This window comes from Rana temporaria, chromosome 7, assembly GCF_905171775.1.
Source record: "Rana temporaria chromosome 7, aRanTem1.1, whole genome shotgun sequence".
Lineage (NCBI taxonomy): Eukaryota > Metazoa > Chordata > Amphibia > Anura > Ranidae > Rana > Rana temporaria.
Genome location: NC_053495.1, coordinates 172,769,331 through 172,795,494, shown reverse-complemented (window position 1 = coordinate 172,795,494; position 26,164 = coordinate 172,769,331). Strand labels below are relative to the sequence as shown.

Below are 26,164 nucleotides of genomic sequence, written 5' to 3'. Positions count from 1 at the left end.
ACGGAAGAAGATGCAGCTCGAAAACGGGTAAGTACTGCTCATATTTTAATACAAATAGCCGATTCCCCTAGACCGAACGAGCAGGAAGCTAAGGGGAGAATTTTTTTTTTTTTACAAATGGGTGAACTCCCGCTTTAAATTGAGAAGTGGACAAAGTAAATGAGCCCACCCAATGGGGTGAATTATGCTCTATGCGGATATCCTTTGTCCTGTTAATGGCATATATATGTGCCCCAATGATAAATAAATGTGGAACTACTATAGAAAAGGAAAATTCCCTAAAATCAAAATAGAAAAGACCCGATAGGTCAAAAATTGTCTATGAGTCAATGTAGTTCCACTGAACAACCATGGCCATGGATAGTTGGATTAGAACAGTTCCGATGGAGATAGTATGCTCCTCAAGTAAATATGATAATGAAGCCAACTATGGATTGGACATCAAAGATGTGATTTGGAACAATCTTACCATGTCCGTGGTTAAGGTCTTGGCAGTGCCAGCATCCAGCAGATGAAAAATGAGAAACACCTGATGTGTGGAAGGTGGTGTCACACTTGTCCTTTTAGGAAATCAAGCCTGAACATGTACAGCATTCGAGTGTGTGGAATCACCTGCACTGAGGGGTGCCACTCCTGTGTCCTTCGGATCCCTCTAGGACTGGCGTGCTGACATGCTGGCGTATAGAGCCGTATCCTCGTACCAAGCCAACGTGCTTCCGACCTAAACTGACAGAGGGTGTGTCAAACGTCCGGATGCTGTGACGTCAACGCGTTTCACAACAGAGTCACGTAGCTTCGTCTGGACGTTGGAGAAGGGGCCGTGCATCACTCCTTTTGTACCATCCGGTGCACGCCCACATCTTCAGACTATACAGTCTCCATCATGGGTGAGAGTGTTGTTGATTAAATCGTATACTCTCCATGTTGTCTAACAGGTTCCTTCAGGGTATATGTATAAGTAGCCGTGTTTGTAGTTCTCAAATTGAACGATTATTTACAAAAAGTGGGAACTAACATAATGTTAAGCATATATATATATATATATATATATATATATATATATATATATATATATATATATATATATATATATAAAAATAAATGTTTTTGTTGGCTAGATTTCTTATGTGTATATCAAACAACCCTTAAATACGTGCAATATCAAAATTGACACATACATCTGGACAAACAAACAAAAAACAAAACACAAAACAACATAAAAAGATTTAAATCATTATCCCTAGCAGATAGGGGAAGGATACTTGTATTCTGGATATTGGCAACATTAGTGCCACTGTAGCAAGTGGAGCAAGTGGAGATCATATTGTCATTGAACTCAGAAGGACATTCTCATTTAGATTATATTTGACTATGTGTCCCTTGAATTTTTGGATACACATAGTTATATCTACATGAGTTCTGCAAGTATCTCTTTATAGCGCATGATTTGAGAAGGTAACAGAACAGACTATTTTAAAGATCAGGAAAAAGGGGAAGGGGGAGGGGGAAGAGAGGCAGAGGAAAATATAATGAATTATATGGTAAATGTTAAAAATCAGGGTTAAAGTTAGGACACATCTTTGTATATTATGTTTTGTAGCGACCCTTTTTTCAATATTAAATATTTTGTAAATTTCTTAAAAAAAAAAAAAAAAAAAAAAAAGGAGTATAGTCCTTTCTTGCCTATAGTAGTAGTCCCCCGTCTTCTCCCGCCTACCATTTTGAAGCCCTCCGATGCCATCAGCTTGTGCTAAACCCTTCACCCTTTAGACATATGTTGTACATTCAAAGAGCTGAACTAGTTAAAGCGGTTGTATACCCCGCTTTCTTATTTGTACCTAGCGTTAAGCGTATAATAACCTGTATGATTTAGGAGATATTCACCCTGCATGCAGCCGCTGACATCAGCGGCGCATGCACTCTGAAGGTCCAGCGTATCTTGCAGGAACGGAGGGCTGCCGCGTGCATGCGCAAGAGTGACGTCATTGTGGCTCTGGCCACTCACAGCGAAGGAGCTTGCAAACCTGAATGAAATGCTGGGGAAACACGTCCGCCCCCTTAGCGGTGACCAGGCACCGCTGTGTGGGCTTAGATCTAAGGTAAGCATTTCATAATGTGCCTTATGCACATTATGCGATGGTCTTGCAGGTTTTTATTTAGCAGTTTACTACCGGTTTAATGGAGGGGGGATTTCATTTTCAAGCTGAACTAGAAATACTACAGCGAGTATAGGACAGTATTATGCCACGTACACACGATCGGACATTCCGACAACAAAACCGTGGATTTTTTTCCGACGGAATGTTGGCTCAAACTGGTGTTTCATACACAGGGTCACACAAATGTCGGAAATTCTGACCGTCAAAAACGCGACGTACAAACACTACAACGAGCCGAGAAAAATGAAGTTCGCTGATTCCGAGCAAGCGTCAAATTGATTCCAAACATGCGTAGGATTTATGTGCATCGGAATTGCAAACACACGATCGGAATTTCCGACAAAAACTTTTGTTGTCGGGAAAAATTGAGAGCCAGCTCTCAAACATTTGTTGTCGGAAATTCCGACAGCAAATGTCCGATGGAGCCTAGACGCGGTCGGAATATCCGACCAAAAGCTAACATCGAACATTTGTTGTCGGAAATTCCGATCGTGTGTACGCAGCATTAATCATATTTTTATGCCATACTATTATTGTTTAATAAAGTCAACAGGAGTTTTCACTGCACACTGACCGATGAACTTGTTTTCTGCTGGAAGATGGAGGTCTGCATTTAATGGGAAGTCGGTGGCCCACAGATCTTTCCATTGTGAACTGATGCCTGTAAACAAAATAATGAGTTATTACAAGTAGATGCTCAGGATTAAGGAGAGTATAGAAGGAATGTTTTTTAACATGACCTCCAAGAGTGTTACCTTCAACATTGTACTGAGTGCCAAACCATTTCTCCTTCAGGTCACACTTTCCCTCATTGGCAGGAGAAAGAAGCAACAGATTTGCTTTATCAGGAGTAAGGCCTCGAAGAGCATCGGCAATTACCTGAACGTGACAAGAAGTGGACATATATTACAAGTCTTCTGCTTTTTTCCTACAGACTGAACCAACGGTTATCAGAAAAAATTCACTGAACATAAGATTTGCATGCAGCCCTCTTCTTCTCGGGTGTTGTTAGACCTCGTCATAATGCTAGCCCTACTATAGCAAAAGAAAAAGTTCTTTATGCAAGCAAAGCAATCGCCTAAAACTACCACATAAATCCCAAGTAGATCATCTACAGCAGGGATATGCAATTAGCGGACCTCCAGCTGTTGCAAAACTACAAGTCCCATCATGCCTCTGAATCTGGGTGTCATGCTTGTGGCTGTCAGAGTCTTGCTATGCCTCATGGGATTCGTAGTTCTGCAACAGCTGGAGGTCCGCTAATTGCATATCCCCGATCTACAGCAACCATTATTTCAGTCAAGGCTCCCTTTAGAATCGTGCACAATCCGGGGCACACCAGTCTGAGGGCTCATTCAAATCAGGAGATGCATCCACATGTTTTTTTGCACGTTCTCCAACGCGGCACATTTTTTTTAAATGAGTTGCTCTGTGTGTGTGAAACACGCAAAAGGGTGCTGCCGTGATTTCTAAAATTGCATAACACCAAAACACATAGCACTATGGTACCATGTGTTTTAGCAGGCACAAACGTATGTGCATTTGCTAGATACGTGGGGGGGGGGGGGCGGGGGTTAGTTAAAAATTTATGGCCCCCACACTCGTCTGCAAAAGGCAGCACATTTTAGTGTGATATGGGAAAACATGAGGTTTTGCACAACGCATTTCTCCTGGTGTGAACAAGCCCTAAAATGTACTCTGAGGCAGAGTTCAGTTGTCTGTAGGTTGTAACCCTCCCCCCACCCCAAATCTCCCTCCCAGCATAACCCCCCTAAAGCCCCCCTCCCACCCAAATCACCCTCCCAGCACAACCCCCCCCCCTCCCCAAAAAATCTCCCACTCCTAGCACAATCTCATCACCCACTCCAAAAACAGACCACAATCCCACCCCACCCCACCCCAAGACTCCCTCTTTCTAGCACCAATTCTGTCCCTACAGTAGTGACAGAAGTAGAAAGGAAGAGAGAGCCAGTAGGAGGTGTTGGTTGTGCTCTCTCTCCCCTCCCAGCAACTCTCCTTCCTCTACATTCAGATCTGTGCGATCCTCTGTTAACTCCTGTGCTAAATGAGGCAGCGAGCACTGTAAAGTACTTTGTACAAAAGAGGCAGAGCGCTCAGCCCGCACCTCCCCCCGCTCTCTGCTCCTCTATTGTCCCGTCCTAGTCGGCCCTGATTCAGCAGGGGATCTGCTGATTAGTTCCCTTCTAGTCGTAGTGGACTGGCTCCATGTGAAAGAGCCCTGAAACTTAAACTTAACTTGCTTTTCTAAAAGTACCTGAAAAGCATATATAAATTCTTAAAGCACTGTACATAAAACAAAAAATTTCCATGTTGTTCTGTTTTTTTTTTTTCCCTATAAAGTATTGCTTTGATCCTTTTTTGCTTCTCGCCACTACCGATCTCCTGCGACCTCTCTGCAGCTACTTTCTCTCTCTATATCAACTGCAGCATTAGCTGCATGTCGATTCTCAAGGCCGGTTTCCCAGTGACGACAACACCGGAACATTCCTGAGAAATGTGCGCCAGATTGGCTGCTTTTAGTCTCCAATGAGAGAACAAATGACAGGGTGACAAAGCCGGAGGACAACTCAGACAGAGCGATATCATCCTATAAGAGGAGGCGCATACACAGGGACCTTCAAGGCAAGATTACCCGGTATTATTTAATATTAACTGGAGATTGAAATATATTGTAAATGGCTTGAAATGACAATAACCTGTTAAAGCTTATATGAGAAATTAGTGATTTCTGCTGAAGACACTTACATCAGGGTGGTATTCAAAGAGCAGCTGGTCTCCAGTTAGGAAATCTTCTTTGGGAAATAGTTGCATGTTCTCACAAATATTCTCTACAAACTCAATGGGATCAGTCTAAACAGATGATTAAGAAAAACAAAAAGAAGAGAACATTGCTTTAAATGTCACACCATATCATCATATTAGCCAACTACGAGGGGTTTTCAAAAAGTTTCTGCACTTTTATAATTCGTTGGAAATGATGAGGGTGGGAGGAGGTTTGCTGATTGCATTAAAAAGTTGGCACGATGCATTGCAAAATAGAAAAGTGATGTCATTTGTTTTTCTGCTTCAATTGATTTTTATTCATTTTTAACAAGTGGTTAACCACTTGAGACCCGCGCTGTAGACGAAAGACGTCCACAGCGCGGCTCTCAACTGCCGGGTGGACGTCCCTAGACGTCCTTTTATTTGCATTCCCTGCACGCGCTGCGGGGGAAAACTGAGCCCGGCGCATCGCTGAGATGCCGATGCACGTGCCTGGCGGGCGCGATGTCCGCCAGGAACCCACGATCAGTAGTGACAGCAGGGACGTGGAGCTCTGTGTGTAAACGCACAGCTCCACGTCTTGTCAGGGAGAGAGGAGACCGATGCTGTGTCCCTTGTACATAGGGACACAGCATAGGTCACCTCCGCCAGTCAGTCCCCTCCCCCCACACAGTAAGAATCACACCCATGGAATACATTTAACCCCTTCCTCACCCCCTAGTGTTAACCCCTTCCATGCCAGTCACATTTATACAGTAATCAGTGCATTTTTATAGCACTAATCGCTGTGTAAATGTGAATGGTCCCAAAAATGTGTCAAAAGTGTCCGATATGTCCGCGGCAATATCGCAGGCCTGACCAAAAAAAAATTAATCGCAGATCGCCGCCATTACTAGTAAAAAATAAAATATAAAAAAATTCATAAAATCTATCCCCTATCTTGTAGGCGCTATAACTTTTGCGCAAACCAATCAATATACGCTTATTGCGATTTTTTTTTTTTAACAAAAATATGTAAAAGAATATGTATCGGCCTAAACTGAGAAAAAAAAAAATTTTTATTTAAATTTTTTAAAATTGGGATATTATTATAACGTAAAAAGTAAAATATATTGTGTTTTTTTCCAAAATGTTTGTCTTTTTTTTGTTTATAGCGCAAAAAATAAAAATCGCAGAGATGATCAAATACCACCAATAGAAAACTCTATTTGTGGGAAAAAAATGATAAAAATATAATTTGGATACAATGTTGTATGACCGCGCAATTGTCATTCAAAATGCGTCAGCGCTGAAAGCTGAAAATTGGTCTGGGCAGGAAGGGGGTTTAAGTGCCCAGTAATGAAGTGGTTAATATGCAACAGTTCTGCCCACGTAGGGGCTAGTATTGAAGTTGGAACAGGTATTCGCTCATAAGAAGGGCAAAAATAAAAGACACGAAACAGGAAAAAACGAGCGCCAACACAACAGTAGTAAATTTAGGCGTGAGTGATACCGTCAGGATCCAGGGGCCCAGAGAGGCTCCCCATAACTACGGGGATGCAATTTGTTTTTAAAACTCTTAATAAAAAGAGTTTAAAAAAAAGTGAAAGAAACTTTTTGAAGAACCCTCATATTTACTGACTTTTTCATTAAAATCTTAAGCTGGCTAATGCAACGCTGTGCAAGAGGTACAATAATAGTATTCTTGCACTCAACATACAATAATTTTTATGGAATCCCATTGAAGGACACAGGAAGCCTTTACATTTTGGATCATACTGCCACCTACAGGAGGATCGAACACTGGAAAAGACGTATACTGCTACTACCAGCATGACTGAGTTTTCTAGCAGAGCAGTCCTGAGAACATTATAAAAAACACAGAGTAGCGGGCTGTGTCCCTCACCAACTCCAAGAAAAGGATTTTATGGCGAGTACAGAAATTATATTTTCTTCCTCATCCATTGTGGACACAGTCTTTAACCTTCAGGACATCCAAAAGCAGCCCAAGTGCTGATGCCAAAAAAATTCTCTTAAGCCGGCCATAGATGGTTCAAATCTTCTATCACCAGGCTGCTTGTACCCAAGTCGATCCAGCGATTGACTTGGGTACAACCAGTCTGTCTGATTTTACATGTGATTATTGCCAGCGGCTATAACCGCTAGCAATAATCACTGTGTGCTCTCCTGACAGGGATGGTGTAAAGGTGAACTTTAAACCTAACTGAGACTATAAACTTGAACAAAAGGTCTGTTTGAGCCACCTAGATTGCAGACAGTAGATCATCATCACTGGGTTTGCAGACCTTTTAATCAAGATGTTTCTCTTACAATAAACTATATTTAAATGTACAGAATTTGAGAGACTGTCAGGCTTTTTGCCTTCACTCAGAATATCCACATAATTAAGATTTATATCTGGATCTAAGTGATTTTATGGAATTTTTGGTGGCTTTTCTATGACACGCTTTCCCTTGAGTTAAAGCGGAGGTTCACCCTAAAACAATTATATATCATTCCATCCAGCATTCTGCCGACATGTACAGTATGCTGTTTTTTTTTGCTGTACATACCATTTAATTGTTGTTTTTCTTTTCAGACTCCCGCGGGGAATAGGCGCTCCTATGAAGAGGCTAGATGATTGACGTGCAGCTAAGGCGCGTCACACGTTCCGAAAATAGCCGAACTGGGACTCGGCTATATACGGCGCCTGCGCAGTCGGCTCCTAGTCTGTGCGCAGGCGCCGTATAGCGCCGTATAGAGCCGAGTCCCAGTCCGGCTATTTTCGGAACGCGTGACGCGCCTTAGCCGCACGTCAATCATCTACACCTCTTCATAGGAACGCCTATTCCCCCCGGGAGTCTGAAAAGAAACACGTCCAGGAAAAAACACCCGGATACTCCAAGCGACGAGTCAGTCAAACCCTAAATGAAGCAAAACCTCATCCAATCACAAACAAACATCTGTCTGCTGAGCTTTTTAAATTACATTTTAATTTCAAATTAGAGGTTAAAAGATCCCATGAGCCTCTAAAGAATACTCAATGGCAATAGAAACAGAGGCACCACAAAGCACAGCTTCACTCTGCAATCCAGACACTTAACTTCTTTACCTTCAGTATAGCCCCATATTATTATGCTGTCCAATGTGGCAGCTCTCTGTTGGCTGCTATGGCACTTTATGGTAAGATGCTGGAGGAAGGAGACTTACAAAGGCTACTGAAGCGTCAAAGTCTTCAGCCCTTGCTACAGAGTGTGGTCTAGTTTGTTAGTTCCTGGGCTGCACCAGAACAGTCTGGCGAAAACCGAGAGCCAGTTCACACAGGGGCGACTCTGCTCTGTACTATGGAGCCGTTCTAATAGGAGCAACTCAAGTCGCTCCGACTTAGAAAAAGGTTTTTGTACGACTTTGGGGGCGACTTGCATTGGGGTAGATTCAGAAAGCAATTGCGTCTGCGTAACCATAGTTACGCAGCGCAATTGCTTAGTTGCGCCGGCGTATCGACTGCTCCTGATTCAGAGAGCTCGATACGCTGACTGCAGCCTAAGATATGACTGGCATAAGGCTCTTATGCCGTCGTATCGTAGGCTGCATTCTTACGTTGGCCGCTAGGTGGCGTTCCCGTAGTGGTCAGCGTATAGTATGCAAATTGCATACTAACGCCGATTCACAACCCTACGCGAGCCCTGCGTATGCATTTTACGTCGTTTGCGTTCGTCGGGTTCTGCGTAAGGCTGCTCCTGCTATTAGCAGGGGCAGCCAATGCTAAGTATACCCGTCGTTCCCGCGTCGCAAATTTTAAATTTTACTTCGTTTGCGTAAGTGAATCGTGAATGGCGCTGGACGCCATTTACGTTCACTTTGAAGCAAATGACGTCCTTGCGACGTCATTTGCCGAAATGCACGTCTGGAAAGTTTCCCGACGGAGCATGCGCACTACGTTCGGCGCGGGAACGCGCCTAATTTTAATGATCCACGCCCCCTACGGGATCATTTAAATTACGCGCGCTTACGCCGGCCATTTTTATGGAGCGCCTCCGCAAATTACGGAGCTACTGCTTCCTGAATCAAGCGTAGCGCAAGTAATTTACGGAGGCGTAGCATAAAAACGCAACGCAGCGCCTCCGTAAAAAGTGCGCGGCACTACCTGAATCTACCCCACTGACTTCAATACAGAAGTAATTTTGCAAGTCGCCTCTGAAGTCGTGGGCAGATCGCCTTGCCGAGTCGCCCCCGAAGTCGTGCTGCCTCAGTGTGAGCCGGCTCTAAAAAGGTACATATTTGCATCACATTTAAGCACTGGGGTTGATTATTTTATTTTATTTTTTACTACAAATCCACAGCAAGCTCACTTTAACTAAAAAATAACAAAATAATTGTCCATATTGTTGCATCAGAACGAATACCTGTTCCTGATAGTGAAACTCATTGGCTTCAATCTTCTGGATTTCCTGGAAAATCCTGAAAAATGAAAAAATGTAGGATTTAAAGATTTATTATTTCGCTCTTCAGCAAAGCACAACAGAAAAACAGCCGTTGTAACAGAAAGGACAAAAACATTCACATGTGTCATTATAAAAAGAACCAGAAGACAAAGACCACATCAAGAACAGGGTCATCTTTTCAGTCTCTTAAAATGTTCCTAAACCCAGGACTCTGCATTCACTATATCTGCTCTCCCACAGTACACAGAACATGGAAATGCAATAGTTTTAGGAACTATAAACTGCTAAATACATTTTCTCATTAGCAGTCTTGTGACTTCTATCAGTGTCTGGTTAAAGCTTGTAGGAGGAGTTTTCATTCTGCTCTGACTGTTCTATAAGGCAACAGTACCTGGCCCTCTGTCTGGACAGTGCCGATTGGCCCTGTGCTGATCACATGCACTCTCCCCCAAAAAAAAAAACTCTAGCAATACACATCAAATTGAGCATGTGTAGTTTTTCCCCTCCCCTCTGTACTATCCGAAGTATAGTTGGAGACACTGGAAGAAGGGAAGGATCAGAGGAGACATTATCAAACAGCCTTTTTACACAATGCAGAGGATTAACCCCTTAGGTTTCACAGTGAGTATAACAAGCACGCTTTACTGCAAATACAGACTGATTTTACTGTTGTGTGTTTAGTAACACTTTAAGAGACAACTCTCCAATCCAGTGTTTCTCTACTCCAGTTCTCAAGACGCTCCAACAGGTCATGTTTTCAGGATTTCCCTCAGATGAAATAGCTGTGGCAATTACTAAGGCATTAAAAAACTGATCAAATCACCTGCGAAAAATAATGGAAAGCCTGAAAACATTACCTATTGGGGCGCCTTGGGGATAGGACCCAAGGTGTCCTTGCCTTGGGTCCTATTCCCACTCCCCTTTTATTTTGTCTACTTCTCCTGTTTTGATAAGGAACACCACCCTATTAGGTGAGTCGGTAATCTGCTACCTGAATTGACCAACGATATTGGTGATCAGGACCCCGCCTTCGGGATGACTGGAGATGAGAAACATTGTCCTAATCACCGGTGGGGCTGCTGTACGGATAAACTCCTGTAAACCAGTATTCCTGAACACTCATAGCTTGTAGGTAGGCGGGTATCCAGTAAAATAGTGCTTAAGCCTTAGGGCTCTTTCACACGGAGCGGACCGTTTCTGGGTCCGCTCCGTGTGTCTCCGTCGGCTCAGCGGGGATCCCCGCTGAGCTGTCGGCAGATAGGGCGGTCCCCGCACACAGTGCAGAGACCGCCCTGTCTCAGCTCCGCTCTGCCCTATGGGGAACCGGATGCAGATGGACCGTCTGTCCGTCTGCATCAGTTCCGTTCCGCCGGACGGAAGAAAAATAGGGTTTTCTTCCGTCCGAAAACCGGATCCCGACGGACGCGGACGTTAGCGGATGCTCCATCCGCTAACGGACGCGATCCCATAGGGATGTATTACAAGTCCGTTAAAGGACTTGTAATAACGGACAGGCGGAGCGGACGTCTGAAAGGGGCCTAAAGAGCTTATTTTCGGGATTTATGCATTTTTAGTGGATATGGAACTGGCCCCAAGAAGTGAGCAGTAGAAGGGTGGGGGGGAGAGAAAGGGGGAAGAAAAAAAAAAGGGGGGGGGATCAGAGCGATAAAGAGGGGAAGAAAAAAAAAAAACGCGCTTCATTTAATTGAAACACGCCCCCTACTCGCCGCATTTGAATTCCGCGCCATTACGCCGCGAGAGATACACTATGCTGCCGTAACTTACGGCGCAAATTCTTTCTGGATTCAAAGCTTCGAAAAGTAAGTTACAGCGGCGTAGCGTATCTCACATACGCTGCGCCCATGCAATTGTACGAGAATCTGCCCCATAAAATATGTGATCTTTACTGGGACAAGGCCTGTGAGGCCAGGGTGGATATGCCATAGGTATTGTCCTGCAAAAGTTGGAAATCACGCCAATAATAATACAACAGCTTCACTGACTTTTTCCTTCACACGTCCTACTATAAGTTCTGTACACATATTCACCTTTCTTGTGGACCCAGCTGTTGCAGCATTTTGATATACTGGAACACAATGTGCGTAACCTATGTACAAAGACAAAAACATTAGATCCATATTAGCCATGCAATTACCACATCCATATATTTTTTTTTAAAAGAAGATTAGATATGCTGAGCCAAAAGTTCAGATCAAACAGCGACCCTTCAAGACCTCAAAAGGGTAAAAAAAAGTCCAAACATAACAAAGAAAAGCCTTTCATATGTTGGCAAGTAGAACAAAAAGGAGGAGAAGGAAAATGTAGCAAAAATGTAAACACTAAAAAGGTCAAATGTATTGCACATGGCTCTAGTTTTATAATCATACCTCATAGAAGTGTTCATATCCTGCATCTGTCAGTGTTATGGAAATGCTGAAGACTGAATATGTTGTGTTTTGCTCAAACCCAGTCTCACTGTTACCTCCAAACAGAGCCAGAGCCCAACACCTGAAAGGGGAGCAAACACAATAGATGATACGTCCTGGCCGAATTCCCTCATCTACATAATAAAACCAGCATTCCAATATCAAACATGCATTATTGCTTCTTCAATGACGAGCAATATGTTCTTCACCACTCTTATGTACAACATGCCATTTCCCTTATTCAGACCATCAGCATCCACAAAAAAAACAAAAGTAGCATTTCAACCATCATATTGGCCCAATTCTCACTTACAAATCCCAATTTCACATAACTCATATGGGTAAAATGCATTCCTTTATTTATGTAAAATTTCTTGTACACTACTAAGAGTTCCCACTGTTTGCTTAGTTCTGTTAAGTCAATCAGAACGCTTTGAGACCCCTTGGTAGCTTTTCTACTGGGGTCATCTGTTGGGATTGCAACATACAAACATGAAAGTAGCCTTGGAAATTCAAATAATGGGCAGCTGAGTCAGATACTAGTCCCACTTCCATTATCCACTTCACCTCTGGAAAATTTACCCCCCTTCCTGACCAGGCCATTTTTTTGAGAGATGAAGTTACCGCTCCAGATAGATATATTATACCAATCAATGTCCTCTCAGAAAATCCCAGGTGCCGGCAATGCACAAGGCAAAAGTAAAGAAAATGACTAAGCACTAGCCAATAGTGGGAAACGCGTTGGCTGCATTTATCCCTCATTTTGCTGTGATTTGTAGTGTTTAATTTTTTTTTACAAATAAAGGCAACCGTCAAGGTTTTTTCTGGAGTGCGGCTGTCCATATATTTTCTCTACCCAGGCCATCTTTTTGCAATACGGCACTGCGTTACTTTAACTGACAATTGTGCGCTCGTGCAACGCTGTGACATCAGGTCTGCGGGACCCACTGATTAGCTGGAGCGAGCTACCGCCAGCATGCACTCGTGCCCGATACCTTCCCAGGTATCCTGCGCAGTGCGGCCGCCCTGTAGCAGTTAATCTGCTAACTAAAGCATTCTCACTTCATGTGGTAACCCAGGAGTGATAAACAGAACCTCATCGCCACTAGGCTAGTTGTAACCTTTTAGCTACACTATGCTTCTCTACCACTTCTTTATTTCAAGTAATAAAAATCCACCTTACCAAAAACCCTTCAGCCCCTTTCACACGGCACTGTCCGTTTTTACGGACTCCACTTGCTCAGCGGGGATCGCTCCGTTGATCCCCACTGAGCCGGCGTAGGACAGGTCCACCCACTATGCAGGGACGGACCTGTCAGATACCACTCTCCTTTATAGGGGGATCAGATGAAAAACGGACCACCTGTCCATTTTCATCCGATCCGGCAGATGGATGGAAAATAGGGTTTCCATCCCTCTGCATTCAGTGGATCGGATTTCAGCGGACATGTCACTGCTGACATCCGTCACACCATAGACCTGTATGGAGCGTCCGTTCAGGTCTGCCTAAAAAACTGACAAGCGGACCTAAACAGTCCACCCGTGTAAAAGGGGCCCAACACATAATCCTCGACATTTCTCACTTCCTTCAAACAGTAACCTTACTTCACTTACTTCTTACGCAGCAAAGAGAGAATACTGCCTTTTCCCTCGTGACCAATAAGCCAAGAAATGTAGTGAAGGGGCTTCACCCTGTAATTAAATAAGTATTATTTAACATGTTTACCAGAGATCAGTAGAAACTCAGTGAATGATACAACTGGATCTTCAGCAGATCACTGTCAATAGTTGAAGGCTGGACAGTCCAGCAGGGCACACACAAGGCAGTACTCACTTGTAAAACTTTTCCTGGGGAGGAAGGGACCATGTTATAGTCAAAGCATGAACCTTTTTTATTGGGACAACTGCAAGGAGAAAAAAAAAAAATATTACATTGCTGCTTTGGTTAACACATTTTAAATATAAAACACTAGAATGTTGCTAAAATATTAGAATAAAATATTTCTTCTTAGTGTTCTATGACTTTAAAGCGGAGTTCCACCCACATGTTTTACTCCTCACCAGGCAGTACTTGTGCATCCTTAAAATAAATTGGAAATTTATTTAAAAAAAAATTCTGTTCACTTACTTGATTTATGCCTATATCTAATTTCCTGGGAGATCTTGGTCAGCTTGGCATGGCACTGCTCCCGCAACATTTAACATTGGCGTCTATGAAAAATCTTGGTCAGCTTGGCATTGCAAGCTGACCAAGATCGCACTGCACATGCGCGAGATTGGCATGTGCATGCTGGGTAGCCAGCATGCATGGAATCCAGGATGAAGGACACTGTGGCTTCAGATGCCCACACTGGAGATGGCCGCACTGTGCAGGAACTTCACAAAGCAAGAAAACGATGCTGCACAAATAGAAAACTGGGCATCGTTTACAGCAGGGGTCTCCAAAGTATGGCCCTCCAGCTGTTACGGAACTACACATTCCATGAGGCATTGTAAAACTCTGACATTCACAGACATGACTAGGCATGATGGGAATTGTAGTTCCTGAACAACTGGAGAACCATAGTTTGGAGACCCCTGGTTTATAGCATACCTTTGTTACATTGCATGAGGCATGAGTATTCTAGGGGTATTTTTATCTTACAAGTCATATTTCGGACAGAATTCTGCTTCAATGGACAATGCAGCTTGGAATAAATGCATAGGTATGAGGGAGGACAGAATCACAGTGGATTTATTTTTTGTTTTTACACAGAAGCTTCAAAATCTGTTACAAAATGTATCACAATATCATTCCAGCCAATTACAACATAGGTTAAAGTGTATCCATGTTCAAAAATTTAAAATAGTATATTAAAGTGGAGGTTCACCCAAAAAAAATAATTTTTTAACATTAGATTGAGGCCAAGTATGCGAAGCAGAATCGGGTGTTTATTTTAAAATCAATGCTATACTTACCGTTTTAGAGATAGCTGTTCTCCCGCCACTTCCGGGTATGGGCTGCTGGACTGGGCGTTCCTATTTGATTAACAGCCTTCCGACGGTCGCATACATCGCGTCACGAGTTCCCGAAAGTAGCCGAACGTCGGTGCGCAGGCGCCGTATAGAGCCACACCGATGTTCGGCTTCTTTCGGCAACTGGTGACGCGCTGTATGCGACCGTCGGAAGGCTGTCAATCAAATAGGAACGCCCATTCCCGAAGATCATACCCGGAAGCCACAGAGAACATCTATCTCTAAAACGGTAAGTGCTGAATTCATTTTAAAATAAACACCCGATTCTGCTTCGCATAATAAGCCTAAATCTAATGTTAAAAAAAAAAATTTCGGTCGAACTTCCGCTTTAATTTCCACATCATATATCAATTTTTTTCTAGCTTTCTCCTATTAATATGAAGTTTGTAAACTTAGTTTGCGAAGATCCCCACACATTTACTTCCCTGAATTCTGCCACAAGTAGTCACTATGTCCTGTGAGTAGGACTGCTGTGTCACACATTTCACAGAACCTGCCTTCTGAACTGCAGAGGTTCTGAGAGGGGGAGTTTTTAGGAGGCGGAGTCAGTACAGGAATCACTGCTTGCAGGCAGTAAGGTACCATGGGATATGTAGTCCTTAGAAATGGAAAGGAAACAGTAGAGGAGAAGCTACAAAGCATGCAGGGAATCCAGGAAGTTGCGGAAAGAGAAGATTTTTCAAGTAAGCTTGTATTAGGCCATCGTTTGTTTTGCTACTACAACGCAGAAGCAGAGGCTGCGACAATAGATTTCCTTAAATAAATCAACACAACTGGGCAAATTGACCATCGACAGACTGTGCAGTGTTAAAGGGAAGTGAAGAGAACATGCTGCCTTCGCTGAATTTCTTCTAAAAATGCTACTTGTCATCATTAGAGTCACAGACACAGAAGAATCACTCAGATCAGGAGTTTGAACTTCACATATTGCATGCTTGTTTCAGGTCAGTAAAAGCATAGAAGCCAAAGACTGAATTGCAATTAGCATTTTCAGAAGGAGTTTAAGAGTGGCATTGCCAATGTTTCTACAAGTATTGGTTTGTTTTATACAGTTAAGTGTGCTCACCATGACATGGGCAAGAGCGGGAATTTGCAGACAAAAAAACCCCCAAAAAAACACAAATGAGCCATAATATATTGTTGGTTTATAATAAATGAGAAATGCCTACCTCTATAAAGTGAATTAAATCCAGGGGTGTCAAATGGTTCTGTCAGGTGACTAAAATCAAGCTTTTGTAAGCCGCTAAAAGAAAGGTATAAAGACGTTATCCAGGGATTCAAAACCATCAGAATATGACCTATATACATACGATAAATCTAACACCACAGAAAAATTTGCCAATCTGTTTACATTTCAGTTCCGATCCCCCACCTCCCTCCACACCCAGGAAAACCGGAGTTAGGCTTACCGGTAACTCTTTTTCCAGGAGTCTTCCAGGACAGCCATGAGATATAGCTCCTCCCTCCGGGACAGGAAACACATTAACCCCAATTATAAAAGGCGGTCCTCCAGGCCTCTTCCTCAGTATTACCAAGAATTCCTGAAGGCTCTGAAAGACATAAAATTACTAACACACCGTCAGTACATACATCCACTTCCAGTTAATAATATAAACACCGGGTGGGAAGCCAGGCTGTCCTGGAAGACTCCTGGAAAAAGAGTTACCGGTAAGCCTAACTCCGGTTTTACCCTTTCGTCTTCCAGGACAGCCATGAGATGATTGGCAAGAAACTTACTTATCAGGGTGGGGCTACTGCTTGGAGGACCCTTCTGCCAAATGCCTGATCCTTCTCAGACATCAAATCCAGGCGATAGTGCTTGGCGAAAGTAGTATAACTTGACCACGTTGCCGCCTTGCAAATCTCTTCTGGAGAAGCTCCGGCCCTCTCTGCCCATGAACTCGAAACAGCTCTAGTTGAGTGTGCCTTAACAAACGGGGCCTGTTTGCCCTGTAACTCATAAGCCTTTCCTATTGCCATCCTGATCCATCTAGCAATGGAAGATTTAGACGCTTTTTGTCCTTTTTTACTTCCCGAAAAATTCACAAAAAGAGAATCAGACTTCCTAAAAATCTTGGAAGCTTCTAAATAAATTAAGAGGCATCTCCTGACATCTAGTGAATTTGGGGATGCTACCTCAGAGCTTGAGGTGGAACAAAAAGAAGGTAGGACAATGTCCTGTGTCCTGTGAAATTTGGATACTACCTTTGGGAGAAAACTGGGATCTGTTTTCAAAATAATTCTATCCTCAAAAATCAACAAAAATGGTTCCTTAATGGAAAGAGCCTGAAGCTCACTCACCCGTCTGGCTGAAGTGACTGCTACCAAAAGTACTGTCTTAAGTGTAACCCATTTAAGGACGGATTCCTCCAGAGGTTCGAATGGACTCTCTGACAGTGCCTTAAGCACCAAAGAAAGATCCCAAGAAGGACAGGCTGTTACTCTTGCTGGCTTTGATCTTGACAATGCTTTGAAAAAACTTTTAACAAATGGGTTCTGCTGTAGGGAATCCTGTAGAAAGATACTAAGAGCTGCCACCTGTACTTTTAAGGTGCTAGGGGAGAGCCCTAATTCCACGCCAGCTTGCAAGAAGTCTAAGATAGCTGGAATCCCAGGTTGGTCCAAACCCTGTTCTTTTAACCATGAGCAAAATCTCTTCCAGTATTTTGCATAAATTGCCCTTGTTACTGGTTTCCTGCACTGCAACAAGGTCTTTATGACCCTTTCAGAGAAACCCTGCGCTCTTAATAACTGTTCCTCAGAAACCACGCAGTTAGGTTTAGTCTGTCTACCTGTGGGTGCAGAATTGGACCCTGTGAAATCAAATCCTTCCGGACTGGAAGGTGAAATGGGGGGAGAACACTCAGTTTCTTCAAAATTGCAAACCAGGGTCTCTTTGGCCAAAAAGGCGTGATTAAAATTAGATCTGTTTCTTCCGTCCGGAATTTTTGAAGTACTGCTGCAATCATCCTCACTGGAGGGAAAGCGTAGCAGATGTTGAACCTCCAAGGACCGGAAAAGGCATCTATCCTTAAGGCCTGGTCTCTTGGGTGAATTGAAAAGAACTGTGTTACTTTCCTGTTCTGTTCGGAAGCAAACAGATCTACCTCTGGAAGACCCCATCTCTGTATTATCTGAGAGAACACCTCCTCGTTCAGGGACCACTCGTCCTGCCTTAATGGCTGGCGACTTAAGTAATCTGCCAGAAAATTCTGAGTGCCCTTTAGGTGGACAGCTGTTAGCGAAGACAAGTTGGCTTCTGCCCAGGAGAGGATCCTGCTGGATATCTCCTGAAGAGCAGGACTTCTTGTCCCTCCCTGCTTGTTCAAGTACGCGACAGCCGCTGCGTTGTCTGTGCGAACTTGCAGGTGCCTTCCTACTATGCTTCTCTGAAATGACTCGATCGTCCTTAGGATCGCCAAGAGCTCCCTTTGGTTTGAAGAGCGGCCTGCTTCTGAGGGAGACCAAGCTCCCTGAGCTACTTCCTCTTCCAAGTGGGCTCCCCACCCCCAGGCACTGGCGTCTGTAGTTACTATTCTTTCCACAGGGAAGGTCCAATCTAGACCTTTGCTCAGATTGTGGTGTGTTCGCCACCACCACAGTGTCTTTTTTACTCTGTCTGAGATTAGGATCGGTACTTCTAAGTCCTGGCTTTGACCACTCCAGAGACGAAGCATAAGTTCCTGTAAAGGACGTTGGTGAAACCTTGCCCAAGGAACTGCTGGAAAACATGATGTCATGAATCCCAGCACCCTCATCACTTCCCTGACCGAAGTCGGCTGATTGGACTGTAACAGGGCTACTGCTTGATTCACTTTGGCAATCTTCTCTTCGGGGAGATAAATCTTTTTCTCTACCGAAGAGATCCTGTACCCTAGGTACACGACCTCCTGGGATGGGATCAACTGTGATTTGTCTCGGTTGATAATCCATCCGAGTGAGGAGAGAAAATCCTGTGCTATCTGCAGATCTTTCTCTAGCTGTTGAACTGATCCTGCAACGAACAGCAGATCGTCCAGATATGGGATCACAGTGATCGCTTTGTCTCTTAGAGGGGCAAGGGCCTCTGCTAGAACCTTCGTAAAGATTCTCGGAGATGAGGATAGCCCAAAGGGGAGAGCTTGGAACTGGAAATGTTGAATCCTTGCATCCACCCTTACAGCCACCCTGAGAAATCTTTGGTAATCTGGGTGTATGGGAATATGCAGGTAAGCGTCCCTGAGATCCAGGGTTGCCATGTAACACCCTGGGAACAGACATCTTGTTACCGTAAAGATCGACTCCATCCTGAACCTTTTGTACTTCACAAATTTGTTCAGAGGTCGGAGGTTCAGGATCATCCTGAATTTTCCCGATGGTTTTTTTACTATAAAGACATGGGAGTATACCCCTTGTCCCTGCTCCTCCTGGGGGACCTGAATTAGGACTCTTTGATCCACTAACTCTCCCAGAGACAGGAACAAGGCTTCTGCCTTTGCCCTGTCCCTGGGCGGCTGAGTAACCATAAAGTTTAGGTGAGGCAGTGACGTTAACTCCAGTTTGTACCCGAACTTTATCAGATCTAATATGAACGGGCTTGAGGTTGCCTTGGTCCATTGTGGGAGGAACTGCCCCAACCTTCCCCCCACCGGGACCCAGGCGTCACTGGGCCTTTGGGGTGGATTGAGGAGGATTGAACAAGATTCCTCCTCTTCCACGACCCTTCTGACCTGTCCAATGCTTTTTGGGCTGACCCTCTTTCTTTTGGTTCTGCCAAAAGCCTGATCCCTTGAAGCCTCGAAAAAAAACCCTTTCCTTCTGTCTTCTTCTTCTTTTCAGGAAAGGCCTTTTTTCTGTCTTGAGTTCGCTCCAATGCCTCCTGGAGGCCGGCCCCGAACAAGTGGTCTCCTGAAAACGGTAATCCGCATAATTTTAATTTTGAGGCGGCATCGCCAGCCCAAGTCTTTAGCCATACAGATCTTCTGGCTGCATTAACCAGAGCTGCTGACCTGGCCGCTAACCTCACTGATTCCTCTGAGGCATCTGCTAGGAATCCTACTGCTTTAATTAAGAGCGGAAAGGATTTTAGAAGCTCCTGTCTGGAGGTACCAGCTAAAATGTGTGCTTGTAGCTGAGCGAGCCAACACTCCAAATTTCTAGCTACACAAGTAGCTGCGAGGGCTGGCTTTAAACCTATAGAGGAGGCATCCCACGCTCTCTTTAACAACAAATCTCCCCTCTTGTCCATTGGATCCCTAAGGGAACCCAGATCGTCAAAGGCCAGATCAGTCTTTCTTGATACTTTGGCTAAAGGGGCATCCAGCTTAGGAACTTTGTTCCAGGGATGTGATACATCCGCTTCAAACGGGAATCTCCTTTTAAGGCTACCAGAAAAGAAAGGTCTTTTCTCAGGTTGTTCCCATTCACGCAGAATCGTATCAATTAAAGATTTATGAACCGGAAAAACCCTGGTTCTATTAGCATTTCCTTGATACATAAGGTCATGCTTTGAGAGCTGAACCTGTTCTTCTGGGATCTCTAACGTCTCATAAATAGCATTTAGAAGATCCCCAACATCGTCCAATGATAACTTGTATCTAGACACCCTGGAGGAATCCTCTTCCCCTTCTGAATCAGATGCTGAACCTGCCTGGGAGGAAGCAACTGATCTAGGAGTCCTCTCCCTACATTCTTCTTCCTCCTGAACCTGAGGAACAGAAGAAGCACTAGAGGTTCTAGGTAGGGACGAGGGAGGACCCTGCATCTTGTCAATCAGACCTTTAAAGGACTGAAAGGTAGATGAAATCTCATCCTTCACAGATGACAAAATCTGGTGACAAGTGGTTACTGCATTATCTTTAACCAAACTATTGACACACTCGGGACATAACGGCTTTTCCCAATTAGAACTTAGCTTAGTCCCACACACGGCACATTTCTTTCTAGGAGGCTGGTTCTGAGATTTGTCATGGACCTTAACCTGTTTAAAGAAAGCAGACAAAAATAGACCTCATTATAACCTGGCCAAAACCCTATTCACCACTGTGAAGGTTCCTAGAAAAGTGCCAACCCTCCACCATTAGGTTCACCACCAAGGGGGGGTATTTGGGTCTAGTAAGACCCCCGCCCCCCAGCGTAAGCCATGTGCTGTCACCAAGCTTACCTGAGAGGCACCGGAGCCTGTTGAACCTGGATCCAAATGAGCCACTGCTGCCTCCATGGTTCTTGGTGTCCTCGTTCAGCGCTCCGAACACACACACCAGCGCCGGGTTCCCTCACCGCACCTCCGCGCCCTTTTTTGAAACCGGAACGACGTTTCCGGGCGCCCCCTGATGACGCGCTTCCGCCGGGGAATACGACACTTCCCCTCTTTGGAACGCAGGAGCCCCGCCTCCCGCTGGCGAATCCGGAAGATCCTTCCACCGCACGCGGTCTGCTGGCGTCTCTCGCCTTACCGCTGCCAGGGGATGCTGCAGCTTGGGGGACCGAGCTCCTCCGTCACCCGGGGTCCAACTCTCGCCGAGTCCTGGCGGAGGTGAGTACAGCTACACTCTCTACCCCTAGGGCCAGAGGTGTGCTGTTGGGAAGAAAAAAAGGTAGGTTCAGCCCTTTATACAAAAAAACGTTCCTAATGTGCTCCTTCCCATCCGGCAGGAAACACAAAAAACTGAGGAAGAGGCCTGGAGGACCGCCTTTTATAATTGGGGTTAATGTGTTTCCTGTCCCGGAGGGAGGAGCTATATCTCATGGCTGTCCTGGAAGACGAAAGGGTAAAATGACGTGCAGTCCCCCGGGGTCACCTGGGATATGCATATCACTGGAGATACCTACCAGGAGCACTGCAAGTCAGTTCATAAATTAAAGAAGTGGGGGGGCCCCAGCAGCTCATCAGGAGGCTGCGCCTGAACCCAATAGAGTCAGCAGCCTCCCGATGACATCACAGGAGAAGATGGAGGCACAGGACCTGAGCTGTGGCTGCGGAGAAGAGGATCTCAGCAGTACAACACTGGATTGGCATCTAAACTGTGCAGAACCCAGCATCAGGCAAGCAGAAAAAAAAAATCATCAGGAGGGTAAACTAGAACTGCAAGCCAAACTCAGAAACTCAGTTAAGTCCAATTGAACCATCACTAACTACAAGTCTATCAAAGCAAAAGGTGTGCAAAGTCGTACAGTTCACTTATTTCAGTTAAATCTAAAAACGGGGATCAGCAACCAGTAGATCGCGATCTACTCGTCAACTGCAGGATAGATCGCCAACACTTCTCTGCTTTGCCGACCCCCTCCGCCAATTTGGTGCCAGTCTTTCCTTTCAGCCTACTCCACCACGCTCATCCTTCCACGTGGTACAGCGGGAGGTAGCGCAGCTCAGGACAGAGGGCTGGAGCGGGATCTGGCCAAGTTACCTTTTCAAGTTAAAGCGGGGGTTCACCCAAAAAAAAAAATTCTAACATTACATTGAGCCGAGTTGTGATAATGACATTATGCTGACCTTTTTAATTACATTGCCGTACATACCGTTTTATCTATATTTTCGCCGCAGCTTCCGGGTATGTAATCTGCGGGACTGGGCGTTCCTTTTCACATGCTAATTGATTGACATGCTTCCGACCGGCGCATACAGCGCATCACGAGTTGCCGAAAGAAGCCGGATTGCGAGTCGGCAGGCGCCGTATAGAGCCGACTCGCAATCCGGCTTCTTTCGGCAACTCGTGACGCGCTGCATGCGCTGGTGGGAAGCATGTCAATCAATTAGCATGTGAATAGGAACGCCCAGTCCCGCAGATTACATACCCGGAAGCCGCTGTGAAAATATAGATAAAACGGTATGTACGGCAATGAAGTTAAAAAGGTCAGCATAATGTCATTATCACAACTCGGCACAATGTAATGTTAGAATTATTTTTTTGAGTGAACCCCTGCTTTAATCGGTAGATGATTGGTTGCTAGAACACAACGCAGTCCTAGCAACCAATCACAAGCTTGTTAATTCCGGCATCTCTGGCTACCGGCCTCCGTCCAGAGCGGTGTTTATATGAAGGGGGACAGAGGTCATTCCTGGGTGTGGGGGGCAGAGCACACTACTTTGGGTAGGGTTAATGCCGGCATAAGGCTGCTTAGGCAGAACGCCTTAGGGTGCCAGGATAGGGGTGGGGATAGGAACATGTGCGTGGGGGAATATTGCGTTTTGCCGTTCCTTCAGAGCGCATGCGCTGGTGACGTCACTGGCTGATGCTCACCGGAATAGCTTCTAAAACGGTATAGGAGATATTTTACCTACAGGCAAGTTTTGTTATAAGCTTACATGTAGGTAAAAATGGGCAAAAAGGAGTTTACTATCACTTTAAGCCTCCATCTTATGCTCTAATAAAGAAAAATAAAAAACTAACTGTCTTTGTTGCCATTAGACATTTACCCTTCTTTCCTGTCTGGTGAAACTGTTGACAAAAAGTTTTGATTGAACAATTCTGCTTTAAGTCCTGCAATTGGCAAAGATCTGTATATATTATTTAATTAATCCCTAATTATGAAGGGAATCAAAGTAAACAAGGACCTTTACACAACATTACACCATCAGTGCCCCCCTTTTCTGACAGTACATACTTGGATGGAACTTTGCAGAAGATCTCTCGTACCCATTCTTCTAGTGTATCCAGGGTCTCTACAGAGGTCACAGAAAAAAAAAAAAAAAAAAAAAAATTACTATATCACCTCAACTTCATAAATTTAGCGACATGCTTATGATCTTCAAATGGCCATACACATGACAATCTGATTTAGTTAGCCCTAAAGAAGATACAATCAGGTGGCATAGTGTATGGTGAGCTCAGTCATACATTTATCAGCACATACCATTAGACTGTACAGCCAGGGTCATATAATGGGCTGAGTAGTACATTCTGTAGAATTCCCTGAGGCGGGCATGTGTGTCTATATTCTTTTCTTCAGGTTCATACTTGAGAGTTTGTGCATTTCCTGCAAACAACACACACAAAAAAAAGTTGGCACATAAATGGATGTCCTTAGTTATGTGGAACTGCTCTAGAACAGTAATAAGGATGAATTTAGTTGCTCAAAGCAAAACAATAGTGTTCATTGTGCATGTGTGTACGCAGAGTTCCAGGGAAAGCAAAGTAATAAAATATAGCACTGATTAAGATTATATATATATAAAATATATGTATGTATGTATGTATGTATGTATGTATGTATGTATGTATGTATGTATGTATGTATGTATGTATGTGTATATATATATATATATATATATATATTTTTTTTTTTAAAGCAACAGAATGGCCACTTTAGGTATGTGCTGAGGACCTTATACATGCACGAGACCTGTCAGAGTAGTGGGAGTGGCATCTATGGAGTGAAATATGCTCTATTCAACTAAATTCACCACTAAGTAGAATAGCCACATATTAACCACTTCAATAAAGGCCACTTTCACCCCCCTCCTACCCAGGCCAATTTTAGCTTTCATTGCTGTCACACTTTGAATGACAATTGCGTGGTCATGCAACCCTGTACCAAAATAAAAATGTTATAAATTATTTTCACACAAATAGAGCTTTGTTTTGGTGGTATTTAACCACTTGAAGACCAGGCATTTTATGGCACTTTTTGTTTTCTTGTTACTTTTTGCTCATATATTTTTTAAAGCAGAGGCGGTGGAAAAGGGGGGGGGGGGGGCAGACTATCCCTCCCCACTGCTTGTAATAGCAGTAGAATGGCTAATTAGCTAAAATTGCTATTAGCTGACCGTTGGCTCTAAAAAAAAAAATAAAAAAAAATAAATAAAAAAAATGGTACCGGGATGATTCCTACCCCATTACCCCGGTACAACCACAAGTCAAATGATGAACCAGATATGCGATTTGGTCGAAAGTAGTTAATCGCCACTGTTTTTTTTTTTATTGTTTGTTAAATAAATAAATGAAAAAAAAAAAAAAAGTTGTAGTTTCTGTTATATTTTGAAATTCAATTATATTTGTTCATAAATTTAGGCCTGCTACATTTCTTTGGTGAAAGCAACCCAAATCAGTGTTTAGTCACCTGCAGGAAAGTTATAGAGTTAAAACTGTGGTGTGTGCAGGGCTCAAGTCCTGCGGGAACGCGTGGGAACGGAGTTCCTGCACTTTTTTCACAGCAGGAACGCAGTTCCCTTTGCAGGACTAGAGCAGCTGAGAGCAGCCGAGCCAATCCTTCACTGAGCGGCGATGCCCAGCTCGAGTCACTGTCAGGGGCAGGCGAACCTTAGTAATCCTTTATGTTACTGGCCGCTTCCTGTATATGGATTCATCGGGTAGTGTGCGGGTATTCCGTCACTTCCTCGATGCCGCAATGTCTCCTGGGAGCTTTTATCATTGTTCCCAGGAGACATTGCGGAGGTCTGTCGCGAGTTATCGCGGGATTTAGAAAGAACTTTTGAGAAAGTGACGGAATACCCGCACACTACCAGATGAATCCATATACAGGAAGCGGCCAGTAACATAAAGGATTACTAAGGTACAGTGGATCGAAAAAAAAACACATGCGGTTTAGTAATTATGCATATGAGTGTATAATTTATTTATTTTTGGTGGGGGAGTGGATCTTGGGTGGGAGTTCCCACACTTTTTTCCCCAGGACTTGACCCCTGGGTGTGTGTGTGTGATATATATATATATATATATATATATATATATATATATATATATATATATATATATATATATATATATAGGCATGGGAAGCCAGGACAGTACTCCCTCCCCCCCAAATGACCCCTTTTTGAAAAGTAGGCAGGTATTTAGTAAGAGGCACAGCAAGTTTTTTGAAGTTGTAATTTGTCACAGTTTCTTGGAAAATAAAGATATTTTTGACGGGAAGAGAATAATTAAGAAGTTGAACTCACCCCAAAAGAATTTGCCCATTGGATGGCCAGGCTTTGCCAAACTTCCAAAAAGCATCTCCTTACGATTAGAGTCTGAGGGCCGAGCAAGCTCATATTCTAAAAGTAATAACACACAAATGTTTATATTTTGTATATAGTACGTTTACTGGTGGAAAATGATAAAAAAAAAAACAGAGAACCAATCTTACCGCTATCCACAGCCTGCACTTCCCGATCAATGGCATCTCTGACCATCAGTGGTGCAATGAAGAACTGTGCCCATCTGAGGAGAAACGTGGAGATATAAAAGGTCTAAATACTGACATACATAAATAAACAAGTTAATCTTTGTAAAAAAAAAAAAAAAAAATTATAATATATATATATATATATATATACACACATATACACAACAACAACAAATCTTTTTTGCAGGTAAAAAAATTGCATTTTTCTTTATTAGGAGCCTGCAGAGAATTACATCCATAATCAGCAGAT

The 26,164-nt window shown here is 43.7% G+C and overlaps 2 protein-coding genes across 2 annotated transcripts in view; both read right to left on the bottom strand.

Annotated features, from left to right (window-relative positions):
- Window positions 1-26,164, bottom strand: part of NRDC (nardilysin convertase) — a 64,154-nt gene that overhangs the window by 26,318 nt on the left and 11,672 nt on the right. The window contains exons 5-17 of the mRNA XM_040360484.1: window positions 25,876-25,949; window positions 25,688-25,783; window positions 23,641-23,763; window positions 23,392-23,449; window positions 15,978-16,051; window positions 13,628-13,697; window positions 13,408-13,485; window positions 11,755-11,875; window positions 11,416-11,474; window positions 9,329-9,383; window positions 4,926-5,030; window positions 2,915-3,038; window positions 2,734-2,820 (exon numbers count right to left, since the gene is read on the bottom strand). Of these exons, the coding sequence (XP_040216418.1) occupies window positions 2,734-2,820; window positions 2,915-3,038; window positions 4,926-5,030; window positions 9,329-9,383; window positions 11,416-11,474; window positions 11,755-11,875; window positions 13,408-13,485; window positions 13,628-13,697; window positions 15,978-16,051; window positions 23,392-23,449; window positions 23,641-23,763; window positions 25,688-25,783; window positions 25,876-25,949 (1,124 nt within the window). The remainder of the gene's footprint in view (window positions 1-2,733; window positions 2,821-2,914; window positions 3,039-4,925; window positions 5,031-9,328; window positions 9,384-11,415; window positions 11,475-11,754; window positions 11,876-13,407; window positions 13,486-13,627; window positions 13,698-15,977; window positions 16,052-23,391; window positions 23,450-23,640; window positions 23,764-25,687; window positions 25,784-25,875; window positions 25,950-26,164) is intronic.
- LOC120945921 lies at window positions 16,250-21,510 on the bottom strand. The gene is made up of 2 exons (XM_040360485.1): window positions 16,546-21,510; window positions 16,250-16,376 (listed from the first exon to the last, which is right to left on the bottom strand). Exon 1 carries the CDS (start codon window positions 19,402-19,404, stop codon window positions 16,549-16,551), a length of 2,856 nt encoding a protein of 951 aa, XP_040216419.1. The 5' UTR covers window positions 19,405-21,510; the 3' UTR covers window positions 16,250-16,376; window positions 16,546-16,548.

Coding starts and splice junctions, on each gene's coding strand:
- LOC120945921 (XM_040360485.1), bottom strand. CDS start 19,404: ATGGACCAAGGCAACCTCAAGCCCGTTCATATTAGATCTGATAAAGTT.